The sequence below is a fragment of the Momordica charantia genome (assembly GCF_013281855.1).
Source record: "Momordica charantia cultivar OHB3-1 chromosome 8 unlocalized genomic scaffold, Mcharantia_2.0 BLBB01000008.1, whole genome shotgun sequence".
NCBI classification, from domain to species: Eukaryota; Viridiplantae; Streptophyta; class Magnoliopsida; order Cucurbitales; family Cucurbitaceae; genus Momordica; species Momordica charantia.
Window position 1 is genome coordinate 33639742 of NW_028275166.1, and position 25636 is coordinate 33665377.

Here is a 25636-nt window from a genome sequence, read left to right on the forward strand (position 1 = left end):
TATTCACTTGGATCGCTTGCTACATTGTAAATCTATTTCATCCAAATCTCATATATATACTACTACATTTAATTTCTTCGGTCTTCAATTATAATATATACGGTCTTCATTTAAAAATAACCAACGACTTCACATTGCTATTGGTAATTTCTTCATTATCGTATTTGAATTCTTATTTATTTAGATGCAAATTATGGATATAATTTATGAGAAATATACTAGATGCTAATAATTTATTTCACCAAGTATGTTCCAACCTAACCTTGTTTTGTCTTATTATATTCAAGAGTGTCCATCTATTTGCCAAGCTAAATGACACCTACTTTCTATTTTTTGAGGTTGGAAGTTCAACACTTCGACTCCCAATTTATTGTACTAAAAAAATTGTCTCTATTATTAATTTCGTCGTCCGACGCTACTACATTTGATTAGATAAACCGACCACAATAATTTTAATTTAAACCCATTTTCTCTAAATCTTTTAGAACTTACCTTGGTCCATTTGAAACAATGGACCAACTCATGCTGGTTATTGTTAAACTATCATTTTATTAATATATTTGGACATGCGAGCATGCAACATAAACCTAGCACTTGGAAAAATGAAAATTTTAATTGGTTGGGTTTTATTTTGTTGTGAGCAAGTTATATTCTATGTCGTAGTATTCGAGTAGCATACCCATGGTTTAAATAGGTTAATAAAATAATTATTTAATATTTATCAAAAAAATTTTAACAAATTTTCACAAATTTTTTGTGAATGACCCAATTGATTTTTTTTTTACTACATATTCGACAATTTTAAAATTAGACTGAGGACTAGATTAGAATTTACTAAAAGGAGTAGCGTCCTCTAATATATTTAGCCTAAATGATATGTATATTGTATTATACTATTAATATATTGTAATATATCAAGTCTTATGATATGGGACTATATAACACGTAATTCAATCTCTATATTTGTGTAAACTGACTAAATATCATGTCACATAAATTTATCATCAGCTAATTTGAATATTTACTAACATGAAATTTTTTAAACAAGGGACCAACATTCGAAGCTATAAACATTTCGGTCATTTGAAGAGTTATAAATAAGTATACATTTAAATAAACATTAATACAAAAATGATAATGAATATATTGGGACAAAATGGAGTTAGATTCATAAAATTTTTTTAATCAAACAAGTTCAAAGTCGTGATGTTTCAATCAAGAAACTGTAAATAATAATAATAATAAATAAATAAAAATTAGTAAGATTGCCTTGGATAATTAAATTTTTATACATATTTACAAAAGTGGCAACCTCTTTGTATTTTACAAATAGGGTAAGATATTCTACTTTTTATTTTTAGAAGTTTTATTACTCCAATTTGACCCTTATGACATATGATATACATTTAGTGTATCTCTGATATACCTTCGATGTACCTCTGATACATACATTTAGTGTCTATTTGATATACATCCATTTGATGTATATCTAATATATATTTGATGTACCTCTCATATACTTTCAAGATACATTTGATGTACACCCGATGTGCCCTAGATATACATCAGATATATATATTATACATCTAATATACATATGATGTACCTCTAATTTATTATGTACTAAATATATTTATAACTGATATATTAAATATAAGGTATATCAAATGTACAATTTTTAGTGGTATATCAGCTGTTTAAATTGTAGTTTATTATTGCGATTTTTGATTAATATACTAATATATTATCAATATGTTTGATTGTTATATCACTACAATTTATCTATATTAATATTAATTAGATACTACAAATAATGGATATCAATTATTTAAATTTATAAATTATATGAGACTTTTAACTTGTATTTTTGGACGTCCATGGTCCCAATTAATCTTTCATGCAATAACTTTAGATTTCATTTCCTTTGTTTGCACCATTGCTTTCAGCTTAAAAAAAAAAATTGGATATATCAATATTATATCCACACATATATAGCATATTTATATCAATAGATATCATGGTTGTATCAAAGGTATATAAGTGGTAAACTAGAGGCTATCAAGTATATATATATCAGCGTGGTAAATCAATGAGAAATAATATAATCATATCAGAACTTATATTAGTAGAAATCATAGTTATATCATATGTATATCAATGGTAAATCAATGGTAAAATATTAGAAGTTATATTAGTAGATATCATAATTATATCAGAAGTAAATCAATTATAAATCAGTATATATTAGTAGTATATTAAAGGCATATATCTGTTAGCAGGCCAAAGTGGGAATTTAATGTTTCGTTCGGCATCCAAGATTTGGGCAAATTTTGTCCCTAAAAAATGTAAATTTTTTTGTTAAAAAATACATTTGGTCCCTGTATTTTTACTAAAGTAACAATTTAGTCCATAAACTTTAGTTTGCAACGATTTAGTCCCTATACTTTTACTCTAAAGTAACAATTTAGTTCCTAAACTTTAATTTGTAATAATTTAGTTCTTGTAGTTTAAAATTTTTAACAATTTAGTCTCTATCATAAACAATTTTATTAAAATTAAGTGTCAAATTTTATCATATAACAATTTAATCTTTCTAGTTATTTACATATTTGGTTCCTCTTTAGTTTATCTATCTATATATATAAAAATCTTAACAAAAAAAAAATCACGATAAGGACTAAATTGTTACCAACTTTAAAATACAAGGACTAATTGTTACATATTAAAGTTCAAGAACTAAATTGTTACAAATATAAAAGTACAACGACTAAATCGTTACAAACAAAAGTTCAGGGACTAAATTGTTACTTCGCCAAAGTATAGGGACCAAAAGTGTTTTTTAACCAAATTTTTTCTATGGTGTGTGTTTCATAGGAGCATTAATACTCATGATAGGCTCCAAGCTAGACTTCCTTCCATGTGCTTAAGCCCAAGTCGTTGCACTCTTTGCAATCAAAATAGTGATTCTATGGGTCATTTATTTCTCCATTGTCCATATTCAACCTTCCTATGATGCATTTCTTTGAGATCTTCCAGATATACATTTTTCTTCCCGTTGGTGTTATGCCTTCATATAGGAATGCATAAATACCCCTCTCTCAAATAGTAGAAATGTGCTTTGCTGTAATGGTTTTAGCTCTATCCTTTGGTTTCTTTGGCTCGAGAGAAACAACCGTCTCTTTTCAGACAAATATAGACTTGCATTTCTTCTATGGGATGATATAAGAATCACGTCATCTAAATCAAGGTTTTTTTGTAATTATGACATCTCCACAATCACTTTAAATTGAGTGCTTTCGTTCAGCATCCCTTTATTGTATGTTTCTCATATACCTTTTGAATGAATAGTGATCTTCTTTCAAAAAAGTATATATCAGAGACAAATTAAGTATATATCACACATATATCAATAGTAAATCAATAAATAGTAAATCACATAATCATATAAGAAGTTATATTAGTAGATATTCATAGTTATATGAGTGATATAACAGCTGTATACCAGTAGTAAATCAGGAGTATATGAAGTATATATCAGATATATATCAGTGCTATATCAATGGTATAGTAGTGTTACGAGAGTAAATTTTACCTTTTATTATTTGGACCTCCGCTTTAACCAAAAATTTTGCTATATTTGTACAACTAAAATGGAGATGCTAATTTGTTATTTTCTTAATTTTTTTTTTTGTCATATTTGCAACAACCTCCCTAAAAATTATTATTATTATTATTAGTTTTCCAAAAATTATATATTATCTTACCCTTCCACTCATTTCTTTAATTATGCCCCATTATATACTTTAAAAATGACCAGCGACTTTACATTAATTATTTGTTTATTCATTATATCATTTTCGTATGCTTGTTTATTAGCTAGCTGCGAAATGGATATAATTTATGAAAAATACATAGATTCTAATAATTTATTTCACCAAAGTCAAGTATTTCTATCTAACCTTGTTTTGTCTTATTAGCTTGTCCATATATTTTGGTTTTTGTAGTATTTAAGGGGAAGAGATCCATATTCTAATGTCGAATCCAGAACATGATATATTAATGAATAGATTAGTTGATGAGGTATTTTTTTTTTTTTTTTGGAAAAGAAGGTAGAAGTAGATGGTTATTAATTTGGTCATTGTTTAGGAAACCAATAATCTTAGGTTTAAAATATTAGTGATATTAAGGAAGAATAAACTTTGGAAAAATACATATTAGAGAAAAAATAAAAGTGTGTATCAAAAAAAAAAGTGGGTGACATAATTCTCATTTGGAAATTAATTTTTGGACTTAGAAAAGGATCAATACATCAAAGTTAATAGGACAAAACAAAGTTAGATTGGTAAATTTGTTTCAATTTTAAATTAAACATTATATATTAATTAATAGAGAAGCTAATAAAAGACTTTTGTTTTTATACTTAATGTTAGGGAGGGAGGGGATTCGAACTCACAATCTTGTGGTTGGAAGTATATGTCAATTACCGCTAAGCTAGATTCGCCTTGACAACATGATTTTAAAAGTTAAGTGTTAAAATTAAATTGTCTTTAAAATATTGGGGAATAATTGAAACTTATTTTTTATATAGCTCATGGCCATGTATTATTCCTTTTTTACAATTTATCTGCACATCTTACTTTTGTCTTGGTCTTAACGAAAATGTTAACTGAAGGGTATTTTGGAAAAGATTATAAACGTTTAAAATAATTTAAAATTGTTGAAATAATATAGGAGTATAATTAAATCTTTTAACTGAAAGTTCTTTAACATTTTATACTTGAACATTCAAATGTATAGCTAGTAACGATCTTATTTGGGTTCGATTGTATCCCTTTATAACAACATTTGTAGTATAAGAGACACCCACTTTTTTCTTCAAAAAAAAAAATATATATATAAATTTTAAGTTGAAGTTGAGTGAGGTTAACATTCTTAGTGACACTGCTGGTTAGGACAAGCCTAGAGCTTAATAAAGGTCATGATATTATTTGTCATTTCCTTTTTTTTTTAATTAAAAAGGAAAAAAAGAAATGGATTTGAGAGGTGTACTTTGTTAGGTTGTTGATAATCTTTATCCTTGTTTTTCTTAAAAAGAAAAAAAGAAAAAAAAAGAAAGAAAGAAACATGTTTGGTTGGAGCGGAATAATCGGCTTTTTTTAGACTCATACAAATCCTTTCTCAACCTTTGAGGATATGTAAAGGTCTGTGCATCTCAATGGATATTAAAGTCTCCTTTTTTGTTATTATGATGTAACTACCATTTCTTTTAATTCAAGAGCTTCCCTCTTTTATTTATGTTACTCGCATATTCTAATGAAATGGTTTTATTTTTCAGAAAAAAAAAAGAAATAAAAGTTTTTATATGAAATTAATTTTTTTTTTTTACAAAATATTTTATGTTATATTTCTTTGGTTTGTAAGACGAATGTAAACAAAGTCCCACGTTGGCTAGAGAAGGAAGTGATCCATGTTATATAAAATAGAACAATTATCTCCACTAGTTTGAGGCATTTTAGGTGAAACCAAAAGTAAAGCCATTAGGATTCTGTCCAAAATGAATAATATCATACCATTTGAAGATACTCGGAGTAATTTGGATTACTGCTATCCTAAACGATATGTAATTTATTATTTTTACTATATATTTTAGAAATATAATAATAATTTTATAGAAATACGAACATGTTGTTTCTAAAATTTATCGATAAGATTTTGGAAACCTTTCTTAACATAAGAAACAAGAGATATAAACCATTATCAAACGTTTAGTGTGTTAGAGAGATAACACGCTTCCAAAATGGTATTGTTTTTCTACACATTTTTGCTTTTTGTCCCCTACTAATGGAGATATTATCCTCAATTATATATATATATTCATTATCTTCTTTTTACCTAGCCAACGTTCGACTTTGACGCATCCCCAGAATTTTAACCTCCTGAAATTTCGACTTTTATATTTTATAATGTTGGACTTTGGCGCATCCCCAGAATTATAACGTTCGACTTTTATATTTTATATTTTAGAAGTATAGTTTGTGCAACTTGCAATATTATCACTAATGATGTTATAATAAAGTTGTGTTTAATTGCAAAATAATTTTGTAAGTAATTTAGATGGTGATTGATTAAATTTATGACTCTGATGGTAACCATTCCTAAAGTTCCAAGATGGTTTGTGAAATTTTCTCTTATTTTTATAATTATTATATACGTCATTTTATATATTTATATGGTGTTATATATATATATATATATAAATAAATGCCTTTGAAAAAAATGCATGCTACCCAGACACATTAGAGCTAATATAGGACAAAATGAAGTTAGATAGATATTTTTGTTTAATGTTTAGTCAAACAAGTAGGTGAATATTATAGATCAAGAATATTTTGTGAATTGAAAAATGTATTAAGATGATTATTTATTTATTTTGAAATTAAAATGTATTAAGATGATTACTTGACAACGGCTATGATATGATATATTAATTACTTTCTATTTCATTATTCTAATTTATCTATCTAATTTTTTTTTTCTTTTTCGTCTTATTAAGAAAATTTACATACAAGTGTTTGAGTGTAAGACATTTTGTTCTCGTACCATCTAAATATGATTAAACCACCAATGAACCTAAAAGATTAAGCTCATGAGTTGGGTATTTAATTCATATACAAATATCTCAACAAATATATATTTTCTTTCTAGTTCCTTCCATCTATTTCTTTAATTATGTCCAATTATATATAATATATACTTTCTTCAACTAGTCTTCTTTATTTAATATCGGGTTATATTATTTCACAAACCTCATTGAACTAAGACTTCATAGTTTATTCATGATCATTGGTTTTGTATTAATATTTAGTTAAGTATTTGCTTCTTTGCAAATAGACATAACTTACAGGTTTGAATTTTCTAAATGGGAGATTGGCCAGCTATACTAGAATTTTTTTTTTCAAAAAGATATTAAAACCATTCATTGAAGTATATGTGAGAAACATACGTACATAAAGATATGGGAGACTATGTAAAAACGCTCCAATTAAGCAAGTGAGATAGATGAGATATCGTAGTTACAAAAGAAAGTAGATTTAGAAGACCATAAAGAAGCTAAAACAAAAATGTCATCTCAAAGGTGGTTGCAATATTTGGAGATATCGACAAAAGTTCTATTCTTTATCAGCTAAAACGATAATATCATTTTCGTATGCTTATTTATTAGCTAGATGTGAAATGGATATAATTTATGAAAAAGACCCTAGAAACTAATAATTTATTTCACCGAAAATTTCTATTTAACCTTGTTTTGTCTTATTATATTATCCATAAATTTTAGGTTTTGTAATATTTAAGGGGAAGAGATTCATATTCTAATATCGAATTTATAACCTGATATATTAATAATAGATTAGTTGACGAGGTAGAAGTTAGATGGTTTAATTTGGGTAATTCTTTAGGAAACCAATAATCTTAGGTTTAAGATATATTAGTGATATATTGAGGAAGAATAAACTTTGTAAAAGTTCATATTATAGACAAAATAAAAGTGGGTGACATAATTCTCATTGGAAATTTGATTTTTGGGCTTAGAAAAAGAATCAATACCTAAAAGTTAATAGGACAAAATGAAGTTAGATCGGTCAATTTGTTTTAACTGAAACTTCTTGAGTAACTATCTTATTAGATATTCCTAATTCGATATTAACAATTTAATCTCTTCCCCTTAAACTAACTTAACAACCCGTAAAATAGATCAACGAGTTAAATAGGACAAATCAAAGTTAGATCGGAAAACATAGTGTGAAAAATAAATTAATTTATTAGTATCTAATATTGCTCATTTAGAAAATTCAAATCCATAAACTACATCTGTTCAACAAGTAATAAAGAAGCATATACTCAACTAACTATTAATACAAACATAATAATGAAAATAGACTAATATATAATGTGAAGTCAATGGTCAATTTTGTGAAATACCCATGGGTGGAATCCCCTTTTGGAAAGATATCAATTTCATATATAGCCTCATTTTTATGTAGGCTATTCATCTATCCTCAATGAAATGGTTTTCCTTTCAAGAAAAAGAAATAGCGTGAAATATTAACTAAAGAAGGTTAAAGTATGAAAATTTATTACATACTATAATTGGACCTAATTAAATGAATATGAGTTGAAGGGATAAATTAAGAGTATATATTAACGTAGAATTTAGAGGTTATGTAATAAGACAAAAAGAAGTTAGATAGATAAGTTAGAATAATGAAATAAAAAAACAATGAAATTGTTATATGGTATGTATGAAAAAGGAACTGATGAAGATGTTGACATGCATATATGGGCCGGTGTATAGTATAACATAAAAAATAGAAAGAAATTAAATAGGAATTAATAATTCAGATGTTGAGATGTAGTAGTAGTATATATATGGGATTGGAATGAAATAGATTTACAAGGCACAACAAGCGATTGAAGTGCATATAGAGAGTGATATCAAGGAGAAAGTACTCCGTTGTTGAAGTGAGTTGGTCCTCCATCCATTGAAAATGTCTCATCCAACAATTGTGAACGGTGGTTATTGGCTGAGCAGCACGGCCGGTAAATTACCTGCTTCTAACATTGATGCTACGCTTTACACTCATCTCTTCTGCGGATATGGAGAAATCGACCCCACAAAACATGAAGTGACGATTCCTTCAACAGAAGTGAGTCACTTCTCCGAAAAAGTGAAAGTGAGCAATCCTAGTGTAAAGACTCTGCTGTCCATTAGAGGAGACAGCAAAGTTTTCTCAGACATTGCAAAAGTACCCACAGCACGAGACACGTTCGTCAATTCCTCGATCAAGGCGGCTGTTGATTGTGGGTTTGACGGCCTGGATTTACAGTGGTTGTACCCATCTTCTCCGACTGATATGCAAAATTTTAAAACCCTGATTGTGAAGTGGCGGCAGGCGGCTGTGGACGACGCTAGAAACAACAACCGACCGGAGCGAATCCTGGTGGCTTCCGTGCCGAACCTACCATACATTGAGAAGAATGTTGAGTACCCAGGTGAAGCAATCAAACAAAACCTCGACTGGGTGAACCTTGTTTGTTACGACTTTTACACCCCAGCCGAAGGTTCATCCCCCGATTACACTGGACCATCTTCCGCACTCTTCAACCGCAAGTCCAACTCCTTGTCTGCACGCTTCGGGATCGAATCCTGGACAAAATACGTTCCTCCCAAGAAGATCGTGTTCGGAATCCCTTTCCACGGCTGGGCATGGACACTCGCCAATGCTCTCGAGCACGACGTGTTTTCGAAGGCGACTGGCCTAGCTGCGTCTGGCCAAATGGACTACTCTGAGGTGAAAAAGTTCATAGACGCCCACGCCAGTGTGAGTAAGAACATCCCCAATGACCCCAGATTTGGGATTGCCTACGCCTATGCCGAAACCACCTGGATTGCGTACGAAAGTGAATCCACCATTCCTGTGAAAATTAAATTCGCAAAGCAAAACCAGCTGCTGGGTTACTTTGCTTGGAACATCTCTGGCGACGACGACGTCAACACTCTTGCTAACGCTGCCCAATCCAATTGGCAGTGATAAATTGCATGCTGCTGCTGCTTTGGTTTCCAAACCTTAATTTTCTAATAAAATAAATGCATGCTCCTCTCCACGTGTGTGTCTGTGTGTCTTACTTTTGTTTTTTGTTCCTTCTCACTACTTTCCTTTCCACCTGTGTCTGTGTGTCTTACTTTTGTTTTCTGTTCCTTCTCACTGCTTTCCTTTCATTTTCTCCCTTGGTGTGTATGTCCTATTATCCAATATTAAGGCTATCTTTGGTTTGCTTTCTGTTTCTCTCATTCTTTCTCCTCTCCTCTTCTACATATTCTTTTAGTGTTTTTCTCTTAATTATGTTTATTCAATGCTTACTCAATAAGTAACGGATCGGCTATACAAACCCTCAATTTTAAGTACAAATCAATTAATAGAAACTAGATATCAATGAAATAATTACAAAGATAAAATGCATGCCAATATTGTGAAATCATATTTGATTTCACTAACTCACTCTATCAACTAATAGATTCAAACAATCATAAATCCTAAAACATTGTCTGTTGTTCACTGATAAAAATCTCAAAATTTCTTTTCTTTTGGCTTTTAAATCGATCTATTTGTGTTGTTACGTGCTTGTTATGACTTTTACACCCCAGCCGAGGGTTCGTTCGCAGGTAACACTGGACCATCCTCCGCGCTCTTCAACCGCAAGAACAGATCCTTGTTCGCACGGTTCGGGATCGAAACCTGGAAAAATATGTCCCTGCAACCAAGATCGTGTTCGGAATCCCTTTCCACGGGTGGGCGTGGCAACTCGAAGATGCTCTCCAGCACGACGTGTTTTCGAAGGCAAGTGGGCCCAGCTGCGTCTGGTGAAGGCTATGTGATTGGCACCGGAGGCCAAATAGAGTACTCAAAGGTGAAAAAGTTAATAGACGCCAACGCCGGTAATGGTAAAAACATCCCAAATGATCCCAGATTTGGGATTGCCTACACCTATGCCAACGCCACCTGGATTACGTACGAAAGTGAATCCACCATCCCTGAGAAAATTAAATTGGCAAAGCAAAACCAGCTGCTGGGTTACTTTGCTTGGAACCTTTCTGGCGACGATGACGTCAACACTCTTTATAATGCTGCCAAAACCAATTGGCATTGATCAATTGCATGATGCTGCTGCTTCTGCTTTCGTTTCCAACCTTTTCCAATAAAATAAATGCATGCGCCCCTCCACCGTACCTATGTGTCTGTGTGTCTTACTTTTGTTTTCGGCTCCTTCTCACTTCTCTTATGCTGTCTTTCCTTTCATTTCTATCTTCTTGTGTGTTTCCTATTATCTAATAATAAAGTTTCCTTTTGTTTGTTTTCTGCTTCTCTAACTCATTCTCCTCTCCTATTCTACATATTCATTTTGCGTTCTTCTCTTAATTAATTTATTCAATGGTTACTCATCAAGTAACGGATCGGCTATACAAACCCTCAATTTCAATTACAAATCAATTAATAGAAACTAGAGATCGATAAAATAATTACAAAGATAAAATTGAATGCAAATATTGCTAAAGGTTTCAAAGAATGCACTGAAGTACGCTACAAGGATCATATATGTGAGTGACCATAATTATGTAGATAGTTTATGGGCAGTTGCAATATATACTGGCTCGCAAAAAAATATATATATTAATAGGCAATTGCAAACTTAGGGATCGTTTCACATTTTTTTTTTTTTGGTTTTTTAAAAAACAAAAATCATATTTGTTTCCTAACTATATTTTGTTTTTAAAAAACATAAAACTAAACTGTAACCATTTTTAATTTTCTGTTTTTAAAAAGTTAGAAAATTGAAAATATATCTAGAGTGAGAAAATTTTGTCTAAAGTAGGGATGACAATGGTGTGGAGGTGGAGATGTCCTCTCCAATAATTCTAGTGTTCGTGAAAAATTTTAGTCCGCGTCTCCATCTTGTTCTTCGATTTGGGAATCGAGATCCAAGTTAAATAATCATTATTTGGGGATGGGATATTCGAATGAAAACTTACCGATTTTATAATTATTTTTTAGAATTTAAAAAATAAAAAAGTGTAATAAATATATATTGATTATTTTTAAAATTATTATTTACCAGTATGAATAATTAATTTTAAAAAATATTTAATATTTTATTCACAATTTAGTATATATGTGAATAAAATATATATTAATTATTTTAAAAATATATATTATAGGAACCGGGTTAGGACATGTATTTTCTATTCTTGGAGCGGCGACCCGATTCTGTAGGAATTTTTTTCATCCCTAATATAGAGATATGAAAATATAAGTTCAGAGATATGAAATAAACTTTTGAAAGAGAAATTTTAGAGAGGTAAAAGAAAAAAATTGGCAAAAGAAAAGTTAAAAGATAAAAAGAGAAATTTTAGAGTTTTGATGCAGTTGTATATGTATATGGGATTGGTATGAAATAGATTTACAATAAATTAACACCACGAGCGATCAGAGAGTACCTCCATTGTTAAAAAGGTCTCATCCAACCATGAAAGTTTCTGTTAACAGTGGCCATTGGCTAAGCAGCACGGCAGAGAAACATCCTCTTGCCAGTATCGATGCGACTCTTTACACCCGTCTGTTGTGTGGGTATGTAGAAATCGACCCCACAGAATATAATGTGACGATTCCTACGATGGAAGTCACCATAATCAATCAATTCTCTGATAATGTGAGACTGAGCAATTTAGACATGAAAACTCTACTGTCTATTAGAGGAGACAAAGAAGTATTCTCTCAAATGCAAGCGACCCCTCAACACACGAAGTATTTATCAAATCTTCAATCGAGGCAACAGTTTCTGGTGGGTTCAACAGCCTGGATATTGGTCGTGATTAAAGGGACGTCCGACATCGTTTCGAGTGTTATTGTAAGTGTTTACGTCGGATGGGAATACGTTATTATAGCCTACAATGACGGTTGCTTATGATGTCGGTCATGGACCGACATCTATTCCACTGTCATTGTAATCGTCCGTCATTAAATTTAATGTCCATCCATAAACATGTCTGTTATTAAATGTCCATCATTATACATCTGTCATTAAATGTTCATTTCAATGACACAAAATGTCCATCATGATTTGGTTAATAATTTAATAAAAAAGAAGATATGCAGAAGAAGATCTACCTTGAATGTACCCATCTTCAGAAGAAGATATGCAAAACTTTGAGACGTTGATCGGGGAGTGGCGCCAAGCTGCAAAGGATGATGCTAGAGACTACAATCGAGAAGAGTGGATCCTTGTCGCTACGGTGTCAGACTTGCCATATCTTCAGAACAATGCTGTGTACCCAGAAGAAGCTATCACAAAAAACTTGGACTGGATCAACCTCATTTCTTATGACTTTTTCACCCCGACTCCCTTCTCCGATTACACTGGACCATCCTCTGCACTCCACAACCCCATGGTGAACTCTTCAGCAGAATTTGGGGTCAAGATTTGGATTCACCACCTTGATCCTAAGCGGATTGTGTTGGGATCCCTTTCCACTGTTGGGCTTGAAAACTCGTCGACCCTCTCCACCACAAAGTGCTTTCCAAGGCCAATGGCCCAACTGCGTCTGGTGAATGCTATATCATTTTCCCATATGGCAAATCGACTACTCAGAAGTCCGAAGTTTCATATACGCCACTGGGGCTAAAAACACCTCGAATGACCCCAGATTTGTGGTTGCCTACGCCTTTGTACACTACCTGGATTGCGTACGAAAGTGCACCTCGAGATCACGATAAACCAAATAAAGGAGTTATATGTCAGATTTGTGGAAAAATGAATTATTCAGCCATGGAATGTTGGAATCGGTTCGATCATTCCTACCAAGCAGAAGATATTCCTCAAGCATTGGCAGCTCTAACCTTAAATGAGACGATCGAGCCCAATATATATGCTGATTTAGGAGCAACCGCTCATGTGGTAAATGACCCTGGTAAGCTCTCTCTTCTTAAGTCTTATAAAGGTAATGATAAAATGTATGTAGGAAATGGAGAAGGTTTAAATATTACACATATAGGCACTCATGATGCTTCCTGTGATTCAAACAAATTAATTCTTAAGAATGTTTTAGTAGTTCCAAATATGAGAAAGAATCTTTTATCTATAAGCAAATTAACTCAAGATAATAATTGTTCTATTACTTTTGATGCTGATAACTTTATTATTAAGAATAAGCAGGGAAGATCTTGGGAAAAGGGCATAAAACAGCAGGCTTATATGCTTTGGAAGAGCAAGAACAGAAAGTTATGCAAGCCTACACTGCTATTTCTAAAGCTCCCTATTCAATATGGCATAGACGGTTGGGACATTTGAATAGGGAGCTTTAGAAATAGCAGTGTAGGCTTGCATAACTTTCTGTTTTTGTACCATATAAAGAATTGAGCCAATATTCTGAGAATGTAAAAATATTATTTCTTAAGAAACAAAGAAGGCTGAAGCCCCTGCTTTATACAACTGTGCACAAAAGAAATATGAAGAAAAAGAGAGAGAAGAAAGTTGTTCCCGGAAGCCATTAATGAAAGGATTTCGTGGGAATTAATTTTAATGACTAACGGCTTATAAAGACAAACTTTTCTTATGGGAAGATGAAAGGACAGTAAAATGGGCCTTTACTGATTTGCATAGAAGGTTGAGATATTTTGCTAGAAATAGATGAAGATTACCGTTGGTGGATCTTTAAAGGCTTGGTCAAATGCCACTAAGATTTGATCTTGATTTTGTTATTCGTGCTTTATGTCTTTAACTTGGTCTCGAGCTTTACTCCATACTATTAATATTCATGGGTTCCATATCAAAACTAATTGACTATGAGAAGAGTAGTTCATATCTAATTATAAATCTATGTAAGGTACTTTCTTTTATCAATGTGAGATCCTTAACCAAGACAAACTATAGAAACGTGTTCCACATATATATAACGGTCCAGGATGGTGCTACTTATGTAAATTAGATGCAGAGTCCTGTATCACATTTTCCTCCACTGTTCATTCTCAGTAGGCCTCTGGTATAAACTTTTCTCTATTTTTCAAATTAGTTTCTTGATGCCAAGACGCATAGATTTGTTCATCACGGAGTGCCTTGCTTCCCCTCTCACAAATAAGAGAGCAGTCCTATGGAGTAATGCAGTCACCTCGATCATTTTGCATATATGGCTCGAGAGGAACAATTGCACTTTCGCGGAGTTAGAAAAATCATCGACCAACCTATGGGAAGACATTGTAGGGCTCGTTTAAGTAAAGTTTCCGTATCTTGTTTCCAATATCCTTAAAAAAATCTAAGTATTTTACAACTAACTTTGTTTCTTGTTTCTTCTTTTTTTTAATACATTCTCACAATTGTATAGAAATTTTGGAACCAACCAAAACAAGTTTTTCTTTCTCATTTTCAATTTGTTCTAAAACATTAATAAAAAGATTGTTTTATGATACTTTAATTCTTAGATGTTGGAACTATGCAATACATTTTTCTTCTTTAGCCTTCCCTTTTTTGTATAGGTCTTCTCAAAAAAAAAACAATAAAAATAAAAATCCAACTTAATTACTTTTTTGCTTATTTGTTAAGTCATTTACTGCAATTTTATATGTGTAGAAAAATTATCTCAAATGACTCAATTTAGTAACAATGTTTCACAAATTACATTCTTTTTTCTTCAAATCATACGAATCTAGAGATTTCTTGATTTCAATTTCAATTTTTTTCTAATATTGCTTTTAATTAATGCCATTTTGTCACATTTATGTTACAATTTTCAGCTATTTATTTTCAAATACGTGGATATTACAATTATGACATATATTTTTTATATTGCAATTATGGTCATGGAATAATGGCCTTATGTTTTTATTATATTTTGTAATTAATTTCTCACCATTTCCCTTTTCTTTGCGCAATTTGGTAAAATTTTCATTACCTTTTTTAAGTTGTTCTTTTTCCAATGGTTTAGATTTGCTTCTATTTCTGGTAGCTTTGTAATATTTTTTTTCAAGCATCTGATGGCATTTTATATTGGTTCACATATTTCCAGTGCCTTACACAATTGCCATTTTCAAGCCCAAAAATCACCTCAAACTCCATATTTTCCGATGATCCATCTCTTTTCACACGACATATTCATATTTTCTGGCGGCCGAAAATTCCAGCAACCATTATCTAATATATTTTCAATTTTAATCTAGTATACAAGTATGATAAATATATACTTCACCAATAGATTATATAATATATTTTGTTGGTATATGCTAAACTATTAAATTACATAGTATACACTTTTTAATCTAACATACAATATGATAATAATATACTCGCTCAATCGGTTATATAATATATATATGTTATGGCTATATATACTAAAATATTATGTTATATAATATATACATTGAACTATATGATATTACCCATTTAATTACATCAATTTGTTACCTTTTTTTTTAAATAAGTAGATACCTTAATAAATAAATTTATAATTACAATAGAATAATTAATTTAGTAGATTAGATAAATTTTAATGTTATTTTATTAATTATAAATTAAGTTTAAATATTTTTACTAATTTTGATTCATTAATTTTAATAAAATAAAATAAAAAAGTACACCAAAAGAAAAACAATTTTTTTTATTACCCATATGCCCCTATACCTAGGGGTATGAGCATTGTTCTCATACCCGTACATAGCCCAGGTGTCATCGCTTAGTAGAAGTTGCGTCCCATGTGGCTTGAATCTCACGAATTCAAGGTCATTCTTTGAGGTCCCAAGTCACCCAAACTATTTCTTGGAGGCAAAAGGAAGAAGAAAAAAAATTATTGAAAAGAACAAAGAGGGACATGACACAAAATCCATGAAAAAATACACGAAGATTGAAGTGCAAAGAAACTCTTGTATGATTAAAAATTGATGCTTGGAAATACATGATTCTCAGGTAAAGTATTAAAAACTGTGAATCAAATATGGGTTTAAGCTAACTTATGCCTATTCTCATTTGACAAAACCTACAACCAAATGGCCCGTAGAGTTGGTAGGACAAAATAAAGTTAAATTGATAAATTAAATTTGTTTAATCAAACGAGTACCAAAGTCGTGGATGTTGCAATCAATAATTTAGAAGGTAAAAGGACAAAAGGAAGTTAGATATATATAATAAAATTTGTTACAAGATGAGATTAGAATATTATAAAGGCTGGCCGATTACATATTCTTGACAACAAACATCCACGACTTGGTACTCATTTGATTAAACAATCCTATTAAACTCTAATGCGTATTAGGGTTTGGACCAAGTTTTTTAAGGCCAAGAAATCTAATTTCAAATGAGAGAATTATGATATATACCTACACACACTCATATTTTGTCCACTTGATTTAGGATTCTTTTTTAGTATTTCTAATATTTAAATTTATTTTAAAAATAATACTAACTTGAAACTCATTCAAAAAATGATGATTTGGAAATTCCTCCACCACTAGGTCGGTTTTTGAAGAGATGGCAAAGTCCACTTCAAGGGTAAGTTGTGTCATGTGTGTCATCGCCTCTAGAAGAGACCACATGTAGCCATGTGGCTTTAAAAAAGAACGGATGTGTAGTCTCTTCAAAAAAACAACGATATACCCAATCTAAACAATAATAATGCTAGTTTGGTTGGAGTGTGACCTTTAAAAAAGAAAAACAGTTGTGATAAAACGAGCATAGTTCGAAGGTAATTAACATATAATTCCAATTAAGAGATTGTGAGTTCGATCCCGACCCTACATGTTGTACTTAAAAGAAAAGAAAAATAATTGTAAGATAGATTTGATAATTTAATATGGTAATAAGTATCTTATTTACGTAGTTATCAAATGGGCTACATTTTGGGTCGAAAGGATATAAAAAAAATTGATGTTCAACTATAACAGATGCAAGGTCCAAAATACATGAAGATGAAGACCTGATCTAATTTAAGTGGTCAAATATTGACAAAACCAACTCCGAAAACTGACCTTTTTGGAAATCGACTATGAATGATTAAATTATCATATGTCTGAAAGATTAAGTAATTATCATATGCTCTCGAAAGTGTTTGAGATAACTATTGATGATTAAATTTACCTTAAACAATTAGCTTAAGTTTCTAGGTTTATAGTCAATATGAGGTTAAGTTTAGAGGTAATTGGCACCTATCTATGGTCATGAGTTCGAATTGTCCGGTCCTTATTTGTTGTATTAAAAGAAAGTTTTTGGGTTGATACAGTTTAAAATGGTATCACACGAGGAGGCCATGTGTTTCAAATTCTTGTCTTATTTAAATTCTCTCTCCATTTAATATTCATTTTCACATGTAATTCTATGATTCAATTTATTCTCATCCGTCAAAGCGAGCATAGTTTAGCGGTAATTGACATATATCTCCAATCAAGAAGTTGTGAATTCGATCTCCCACCTCCATGTGTTGTACTAAAAAAAATTTACTCTCATCCATACCCCATAAACCCACAAATGCTAGTTAATTTTATACGTTAGAAAAATCGCACATAAATATAATGGATATGAATTAAAGTTGTGTTTAGCGACACTAAAATCTCTATTTGCTTACCCAAAAATATATATATATAACCAAAACAAGCATAATTCAGCACTAATTGACATATATCTCCAACCAAGAAATTGTGAGTTCGATTCTCACCCCTACATTGGTACTCAAAAGATAAATATATATATATATATATATTACTAGAAGATATTTGATTTTAAGTGCTATTAGAAGTAATTGAAGCTCAATCGACCACCTACTTCTTCACTGCCCTTACTCATCCCACACATGGCGTGGCGCCCCTTTCTCGATTCTTTGAGTTTATCCCTGCCCTTTCCAAGTGATTTTATAAAGGAAAGCTTTGATACTTCTACAATTTTCTTTTTTTAATTTTCTAGAATCAATGTCGTGACTTGCATTGTGAATCCTCATAATCAAGGTTTGTTATCTGAACTATCCAACACAATGACACCAACACGGACTGAAATCCATAACCTTCATGATAAGTGATATACTACAAAGTCCAAAACCTTTGTTACTGCACCATTCCGAGGAGACAATACTTCTAACAACTAATGGCAGGAACATCCAATGGTACAACTCTTTAGGAACCTTTGGCTCGAGAGAAACAATCAAAAATTCATGAAAACTTTTAGATCCAATTTGCAGTGTTGTGGGACGACGTTAAAACAGCCGCTTTCAATGGTATGATATTGTCTGTTTTTGGGCATAGCCCTCACAGCTTTGTTTTTTGTTTCAACCAAAATACCTCATATCAATGGAGATAATTGTCATCGTCTATATATCATGGATCATACTCTTATCTAGCCAATATGAGACTTTGTTTGCATTTTTCTTACAAACCGAAGAAATTATATATATATATATATATAGGGGAGTATTCAAAGCCAACCAAAGGGATTTCTGAGGCTTGTGATCAAACAAGATCACATCAATTTCTTCTCCATTTTCCTCGACATTGACTTTGAGATAGAATTGATGATTTGTGGTTCAAACTTCATTACTTAATTTAATTAGTTCACAGATTTAGCGGGTGGAATTAAGTTCTTCATTGATATATATATTTTTTCTTTAACAATTTTGGATGATATTTGCATTAAGTTCTATACGTTTATTCTCTCATTTCCACTCATTGATTTATCTAAACACAACTTTTTTCTTAGTATTGCATGTGGGGGTGGGATTCGAACAAAGACTCTCAGTCGAAAATACATGCTTTGACCAAATGATTAGCTAAGCTAAGATTATCTAGAAGCAAAATTAATCATGAGTAAGCTTAAAACCCTATTTGGAGGGAAATGAGAAAAGAAAGTAGATATATAAAAACAGAACACACCAGCAATTTTAGTGATAGGAAATACAAGAACTGAAAGAAGACATGACACAACAGAGACATATATATGTTTTATGTTTTATTGGAAGGTTGAAATAAAAGGGTAAAGTGGTGTTGCACACAAACTGAAATTTAGTATACCATTTTAATTACCAATTGGATTTGGCGGCATTAGCAAGAGTGTTGACTTCATCGTCGGCAGATTCTTTTGCTTTGCAAATTCAATTTTCACAGGAATGGTGGATTCACTTTCGTAGGTAATCCGGGTCGTATTGGCAAAGGTGTAAGCAGATTCTTTTGCTTTGCAAATTCAATTTTCACAGGAATGGTGGATTCACTTTCGTAGGTAATCCAGGTCGTATTGGCAAAGGTGTAAGCAATCACAAATCTGGGGTCATTTGGGACAACTTCAACCTCAGTCTCATCTATGAACTTCTTGATGTCGTCGTAGCCGTGGCATGGCGCATCAGATGCAGGTTGGCTATAGGCGTTGGGAAACACGTCGTGCTGGAGAGCGTCGTCGAGTTTCCAGGACCAACCGTGGAAAGGGATTCCCAACACAATCTGCTTAGGAGGAACTAGACGAATCCAGTAATCGATCCTGAAACTTGCGATGCGGAGGATGGTCCAGTGTAACGAGAGAAGGAAAACTGGGGTGAAAAAGTCGTAACAAATGAGGTTCACCCAGTCCAAGTTTTGTTTGATTGCTTCACCTGGGTACTCAACACCCTTCTCAATGTAGGGTAAGCTCGACACCAAAGCCACCAGGATCAACTTTGATCGGTTGTAGGTTCTAGCTGTCATCCATAGCCGCCGCTCGCCATTTCCTAATCAGGGTTTCAAAGTTTTCCATGTCAATTGGAGAAGATGGGTACAGCCATTATAAATCCAGGCCGTTAAACCCACCAGCAACTGTCGCGTGGATCGAAGATTTGATGAACGCATCGCGTAGTGTAGGCTCCTTTGCCATTTTAGAGAATACTTTACTGTCTCCTCTAATTGACAGCAAAATTTTCACGTTCGGATTGCTTGATCTCACATTTACAGAAAACTTCTTGGTCTCCATGGAAGGAATCGTCACTTCATGACTTGTGGCATCGATTTCTACACATCCACAGAATAGATGGCTGTACAACGTAGCATCAATACAGGCAGCAGGAAGTTTCTCCGCCGTGCTGCCCAACCAATAACCACCCTTCACGACCGTTGTTGGATGAGACATTTTCAGTGGGATGGATTAATTACTCTCTCCTTGATATGCACTTTGATATGTGGCTTGTTGCCTTGTAAATGTCTCGTATATATACACAATACCACTACATATCCCAGCCTTACTTCCTATTTCATCATGCCTTCAATATTATACTACACTCATACCCCATAGAGGAAAAAACAAACAAAAAACAAAAATCATAAGCGTATTCACCTCTTCATACATGCCATATTACCTATTTAAAAAATGAAATCTTCGTGATGACCATCTACATTAGGAATTAATTCCTATATATTTTTCAGTACTAAATGTTGTAGGATTGCACAATTAGTCAAGATGCATTTAAGTTAGCCTAAATATTCACGAATATAAAAAGAAAATTAATAAAATTTTCATGGATACGACCATATTTTTCTATTTCATTATTCTAACTTATCTATCTAACTTCCTTTTGTCTTATCAAGTACCCCTCTCACTCATTTCTTTAATTACTCTCGTGTTATTATTTCACACTCTCAATTGAAAAACTTTTTTTTTTAAGAAAATATACAATTTCCTTAATAGGTAAGTGAGAAATATACAACAAAAAAATAACCCTATATAAAGGTCATTTAGTTGAGAAAAATGGTAGCTATTGAAGAATTACAAAAAGACACTCTCATCTGAAAAATTGACCAACAACTTCACATTATATAGTTTTTTTTTTTTGACTTCACATTATATATTAGTTTATACTCATTATCATTTTGTATTATTATTTTTTAAGTGTATGCTTATTTATTACTTATTACAAATATATAATAATTGATGGGTTTGAATTTTCTAAATGGGAGATTTATTTATTTACTTTTGAGTACCTAAATGGGAGATTGATGAGCAATACTAAATAATAATAATTTATTCTTTGGCACCCAACTTTCCTATCTAACTTTATTTTGACTATTATATTGATCCCAATTATATACTTTAAAAATGACCAACGTCTTCAAATTATTATTGGTCCGTTCGTTATCGTTTCCATATGCTTATTATTCATTGGATGAAATAGGTATAATTTATGAGAAATACTTGGATATAATATTAATTTATTTCACCAATCATTGCTATCTAACCTTGTTTTGTCTTATTAGCTTGTCCATCTATTTTAGGGTGGGTAAGAAAGATTTAAGGGGGAGAGATTCAATTTTTAATATGAAATTTAGAATATGCTAATTAAGAACCATTAAATATATACGAATCAACCTTAGCATAGTTCGATTATTTGATACGTCTATCTTCCATCAAAAGGTAAAATAGAAAGATCATATGGTACTAGCACCACACATATTCCGATGCTTAAGTCAGATTCAGAGTCTTTTGTGAAACATAACGAAGAGTAGAGTTCTTGTAGCGTATTTTGATGATGAGAATCAATAAGATATCTTTTCTAAATACAAAAAGAAAAAAAAAAGACTTAAATCCATCGGTATAAGAAATTCAAATCAAAGAAAATAGATTTTACTTTGAATAACAGTACTTAAAAAATGACCATTAACATGTCAAAATGATCCTCCTACTATGTGTATGAACAGTGTAAATGGTGATGACAATCTACCCAAAATAGGATAGTTCCTTTTTTTATATATATATAATCCCCAAATAGGATAGTGACTAGCCAGTTAATACAAAAAAAAAAAAAAAAAAAAAAGTTAAATATACTAAATAATCATTTCTACCTTTTGATTTTCTTTTCCAATATGATCCTTAGTCCGGTAAAATTCTCAATTTTACCTGACAATATATTAAAAATTCTCAATAATTAGGTTCTTACTTACAAATATTCGTTAATATAAAGTTAATGTGTTATTAAATTATCGTTTTATTAATATATTTGGACATGTGTAAGTATGCCACGTTATAAACATGTCCCTTGAAATAAATGAACTTTTTAATCGGTCGGTCAGATTTCATTGGTGGGTGGGTTGATTTACATGTAGCTTTCAAGTGATGTGTTTACCGGTTTAAACATAACAAAATAATCATTTAATTATTTATCAACATTGTGTTAACAATTTTTTGCAAATTTTTTGTTAAGTAAAGGACGCAATTAAGAATTTTTAATATACATTAAAGGTAATTTGAGAATACATCAGATCCTCTTGTATATATTTAGCCTAAATGAAATGTATCATGTTTTAGTCATTAATATATTGAAATATTAAAAAGATTTTTATAAGATGTCATACAAACCCATCATTCAGCTCATTAATTTTAACAGCCTTTTTTTTTCTTTTTTGACATGGGTGTTACTGAAAAATGTTAAAATTAAACAGGGACTCAGATTAAAATTTTTAAACAATAGATATTAAATTGATCGCGCAATATTAATTAAAGAAGACTATAATAATTAGGAATAATTAGAGAAGTGGATGGAAGGTGCAAGAGAGTTTATTATATTTTAGCAAGAATTTAGAGGTGGTCACAATATTAAGACAAAAAGAAGTTAGATGGATAAGTTAGAATAATAAAATAGAAAATAGTTTATAATATGGTATTGTATGAATGAATTGAAGAGGTGAATATGGGTATTGAAATATAAAGAAATAGGAATAATTAAGGTTGAGATGTAGGTGTATATATATATGGGATTGGTATGGAAATGGATTTACAAGAAAGCGAGCGATTACTATATATTAGAGAGTAGCTCCATTGTTTCCCTGTTGAATCCATCCATTGAAAATCTCTCAACCGAACCAACGATGACAAATTTTGTGAATGGTGGTTATTGGGTATTCAGCACGGTGGGGCAGCTTCCTCCCACTAAAATTGATGCTAAGCTTTACACTCATTTGTTCTGCCGATATGCAGGAATTGACTCTCGAAATTATGAAGTGATGATTTCTTTTGGAGAATATAACATAATCAATTCATTCTCTTCAGAGGTGAGAAAGAGCAACCCAAACGTGAAAACTCTGCTGTCTATTAGAGGAGGTAGAGAAGTATTCTCTGAGATGGCAAGAGATCCCTTAAATCGTGACGCATTCATCAAATCCTCGATCACGGCTGCAATTGCTGGTGAGTTCAATGGCCTGGATCTACGTTGGTTGTACCCATCTTCACAAGAAGATATGCAGAACTTTTAGATGTTGATTGGAGAGTGGCGCCGGGCCGCTGAGGATGATGCTAGAGACAACAACTGGACCCCATGGATCCTAGTGGCTTTGGTGTCGACCTTACCTTGTATTCAACTAAACGTTGAGTACCCAACCAAAGCAATCACACAAAACTTGGACTAGGTGAACCTCATTTGTTACGACTTTTACACCCCAACTTCCTCCCCTGGTTACACTGGACCATCTTCTGCACTCCTCAACTGCAGGGCCAACTCCTTGTCCACCAATTTTGGGATCGAGTCCTGGATTCAAAGAAGCTTTGGTAATATTCCTCCTAACAAGATTGTGTTTGGAATTCCTTTCCACGGGTGGGCCTGGAACCTCACCGATCCTCTCGAGCACGACGTGTTTTCCAAGGCCAATGGCCCAGCTGCTGCGTCCACCATCGGAAAATATGAAATTTCCCTGGATGGTAAAATTGACTACTACGACGTCCAGAACTTCATACATGAGACTCGAGCTGAAGTTGTCCCAAATGACAACAGATTTGGGATATCCTACGCCTTTGTCGATACCACCTGGATTGGCTACGAAAGTGAATACACTATTCCTATGAAAATTGCATTGGCAAAGTCAAAGAATGTGCTGGGTTACTTTGGCTCCAACATTGCTGCCGACGACCAACACAACACTCTCGCTAGAGCTGCCAAATCCAATTGGGCCAATTCTTAATCAGTAAAGTATATAATTTCCAAGCATGCTCCACCTGTGTGTTCTTGTAATTTGATGATGGTTCTTGGCACACTATTAATTAATTGTCTCCCCTTTCTCAATTACTACTGTATTTCCAATAATAAAGTTTCTAGCTGATGATATATATATATATGGTGTAATGTTGTTCTGTGTTTCTCTCTTTCTTTCTCCTCTCCTAATATTCTACATATTTACACTCTCCTTCTCTTAATTACATTTATTTCACGCTTACTTAACTAATTCCATATACAAATGGTCGATTTGTAGGATTTGTAAGGTGCATACAAACAGAGTTCCACATTGACAGAGGAAGATAGCATGATTCGTGGTATATCTTCGAAGATACCGTTATCCTTGACACCATTCAATGGTATGAGGTCTTTCGAGTGAAATCAAAAGCAAAGTCGTGAGGGCTATGGAGATACCGTTATCCTTGACAGAGATTTTATTTAGAAATCAGTAACAAAGTGCAAATATATTGCTAAAGAAAATCCCTACAAGTTTGAATTATTAATTAATAGAATCAAGGCAATCATGTGTCCCTTGTTCATGGATAAAAATCTCAAAAAGTATACGACGAGAAAAGAAGAAGAGTTGACATTGTCTTGGTAGGTGCTTTGTCTTGGATGGATAACTCCGAGCTTCCATTATTCTCCACATCACGTAGCTATTTTTTATCCCCAATAATAAATATTAATTGCTTTAGAAAAAGCCTTAAACCTTAAACCAACTCTTGTCTATGTAACGGTTAAAATGTCATTTTAGTCCCGTACTTTAAAATTCATTCCATTTTATCGCATGTAGTTTCAATTTTCCAAATTTAATTCTTATAAAATCAGTCCTTACAAGGTTGGTCCAAGGTAAGTTTTATCTAGATTAACGAAATAAAAAGAATAATTTTTTATTGGAAAAAATATAGCGTTTGAATGTGTTTCTAAAATTTACTTAGGAATATACTAATAGAGACTAAATATTATAAATTAATAGTAGAGATTAATTGTCAACTTAAACTTATTTCAATTTATTAAGACACTTATCTTCGATCTTTAGATCGTGAGTCCGAAAAGGGTGAAAATGGTATTTTAACATTCTATTTTTTTTTTTTTAAGAAAACTATTTGACGAAGTCGG

At 31.9% G+C, this 25636-nt stretch overlaps 1 protein-coding gene and 3 pseudogenes across 1 annotated transcript; 3 read left to right on the top strand and 1 right to left on the bottom strand.

Annotated features, from left to right (window-relative positions):
* The first annotated feature begins 8437 nt into the window (after positions 1 to 8437).
* On the top strand, positions 8438 to 9843 carry LOC111013164 (class V chitinase). Its single transcript, XM_022287561.2, has one exon. It carries the CDS (start codon positions 8547 to 8549, stop codon positions 9588 to 9590), a length of 1044 nt encoding a protein of 347 aa, XP_022143253.1. The 5' UTR covers positions 8438 to 8546; the 3' UTR covers positions 9591 to 9843.
* Positions 9844 to 12075: 2232 nt separating this feature from the next.
* On the top strand, positions 12076 to 13916 carry LOC111012963 (class V chitinase-like; annotated as a pseudogene).
* Positions 13917 to 19597: 5681 nt separating this feature from the next.
* Positions 19598 to 20670, bottom strand: LOC111013020 (class V chitinase-like; annotated as a pseudogene).
* A 2690-nt stretch (positions 20671 to 23360) lies between these two features.
* LOC111012964 (class V chitinase-like) lies at positions 23361 to 24485 on the top strand (annotated as a pseudogene).
* Positions 24486 to 25636: the final 1151 nt, after the last annotated feature.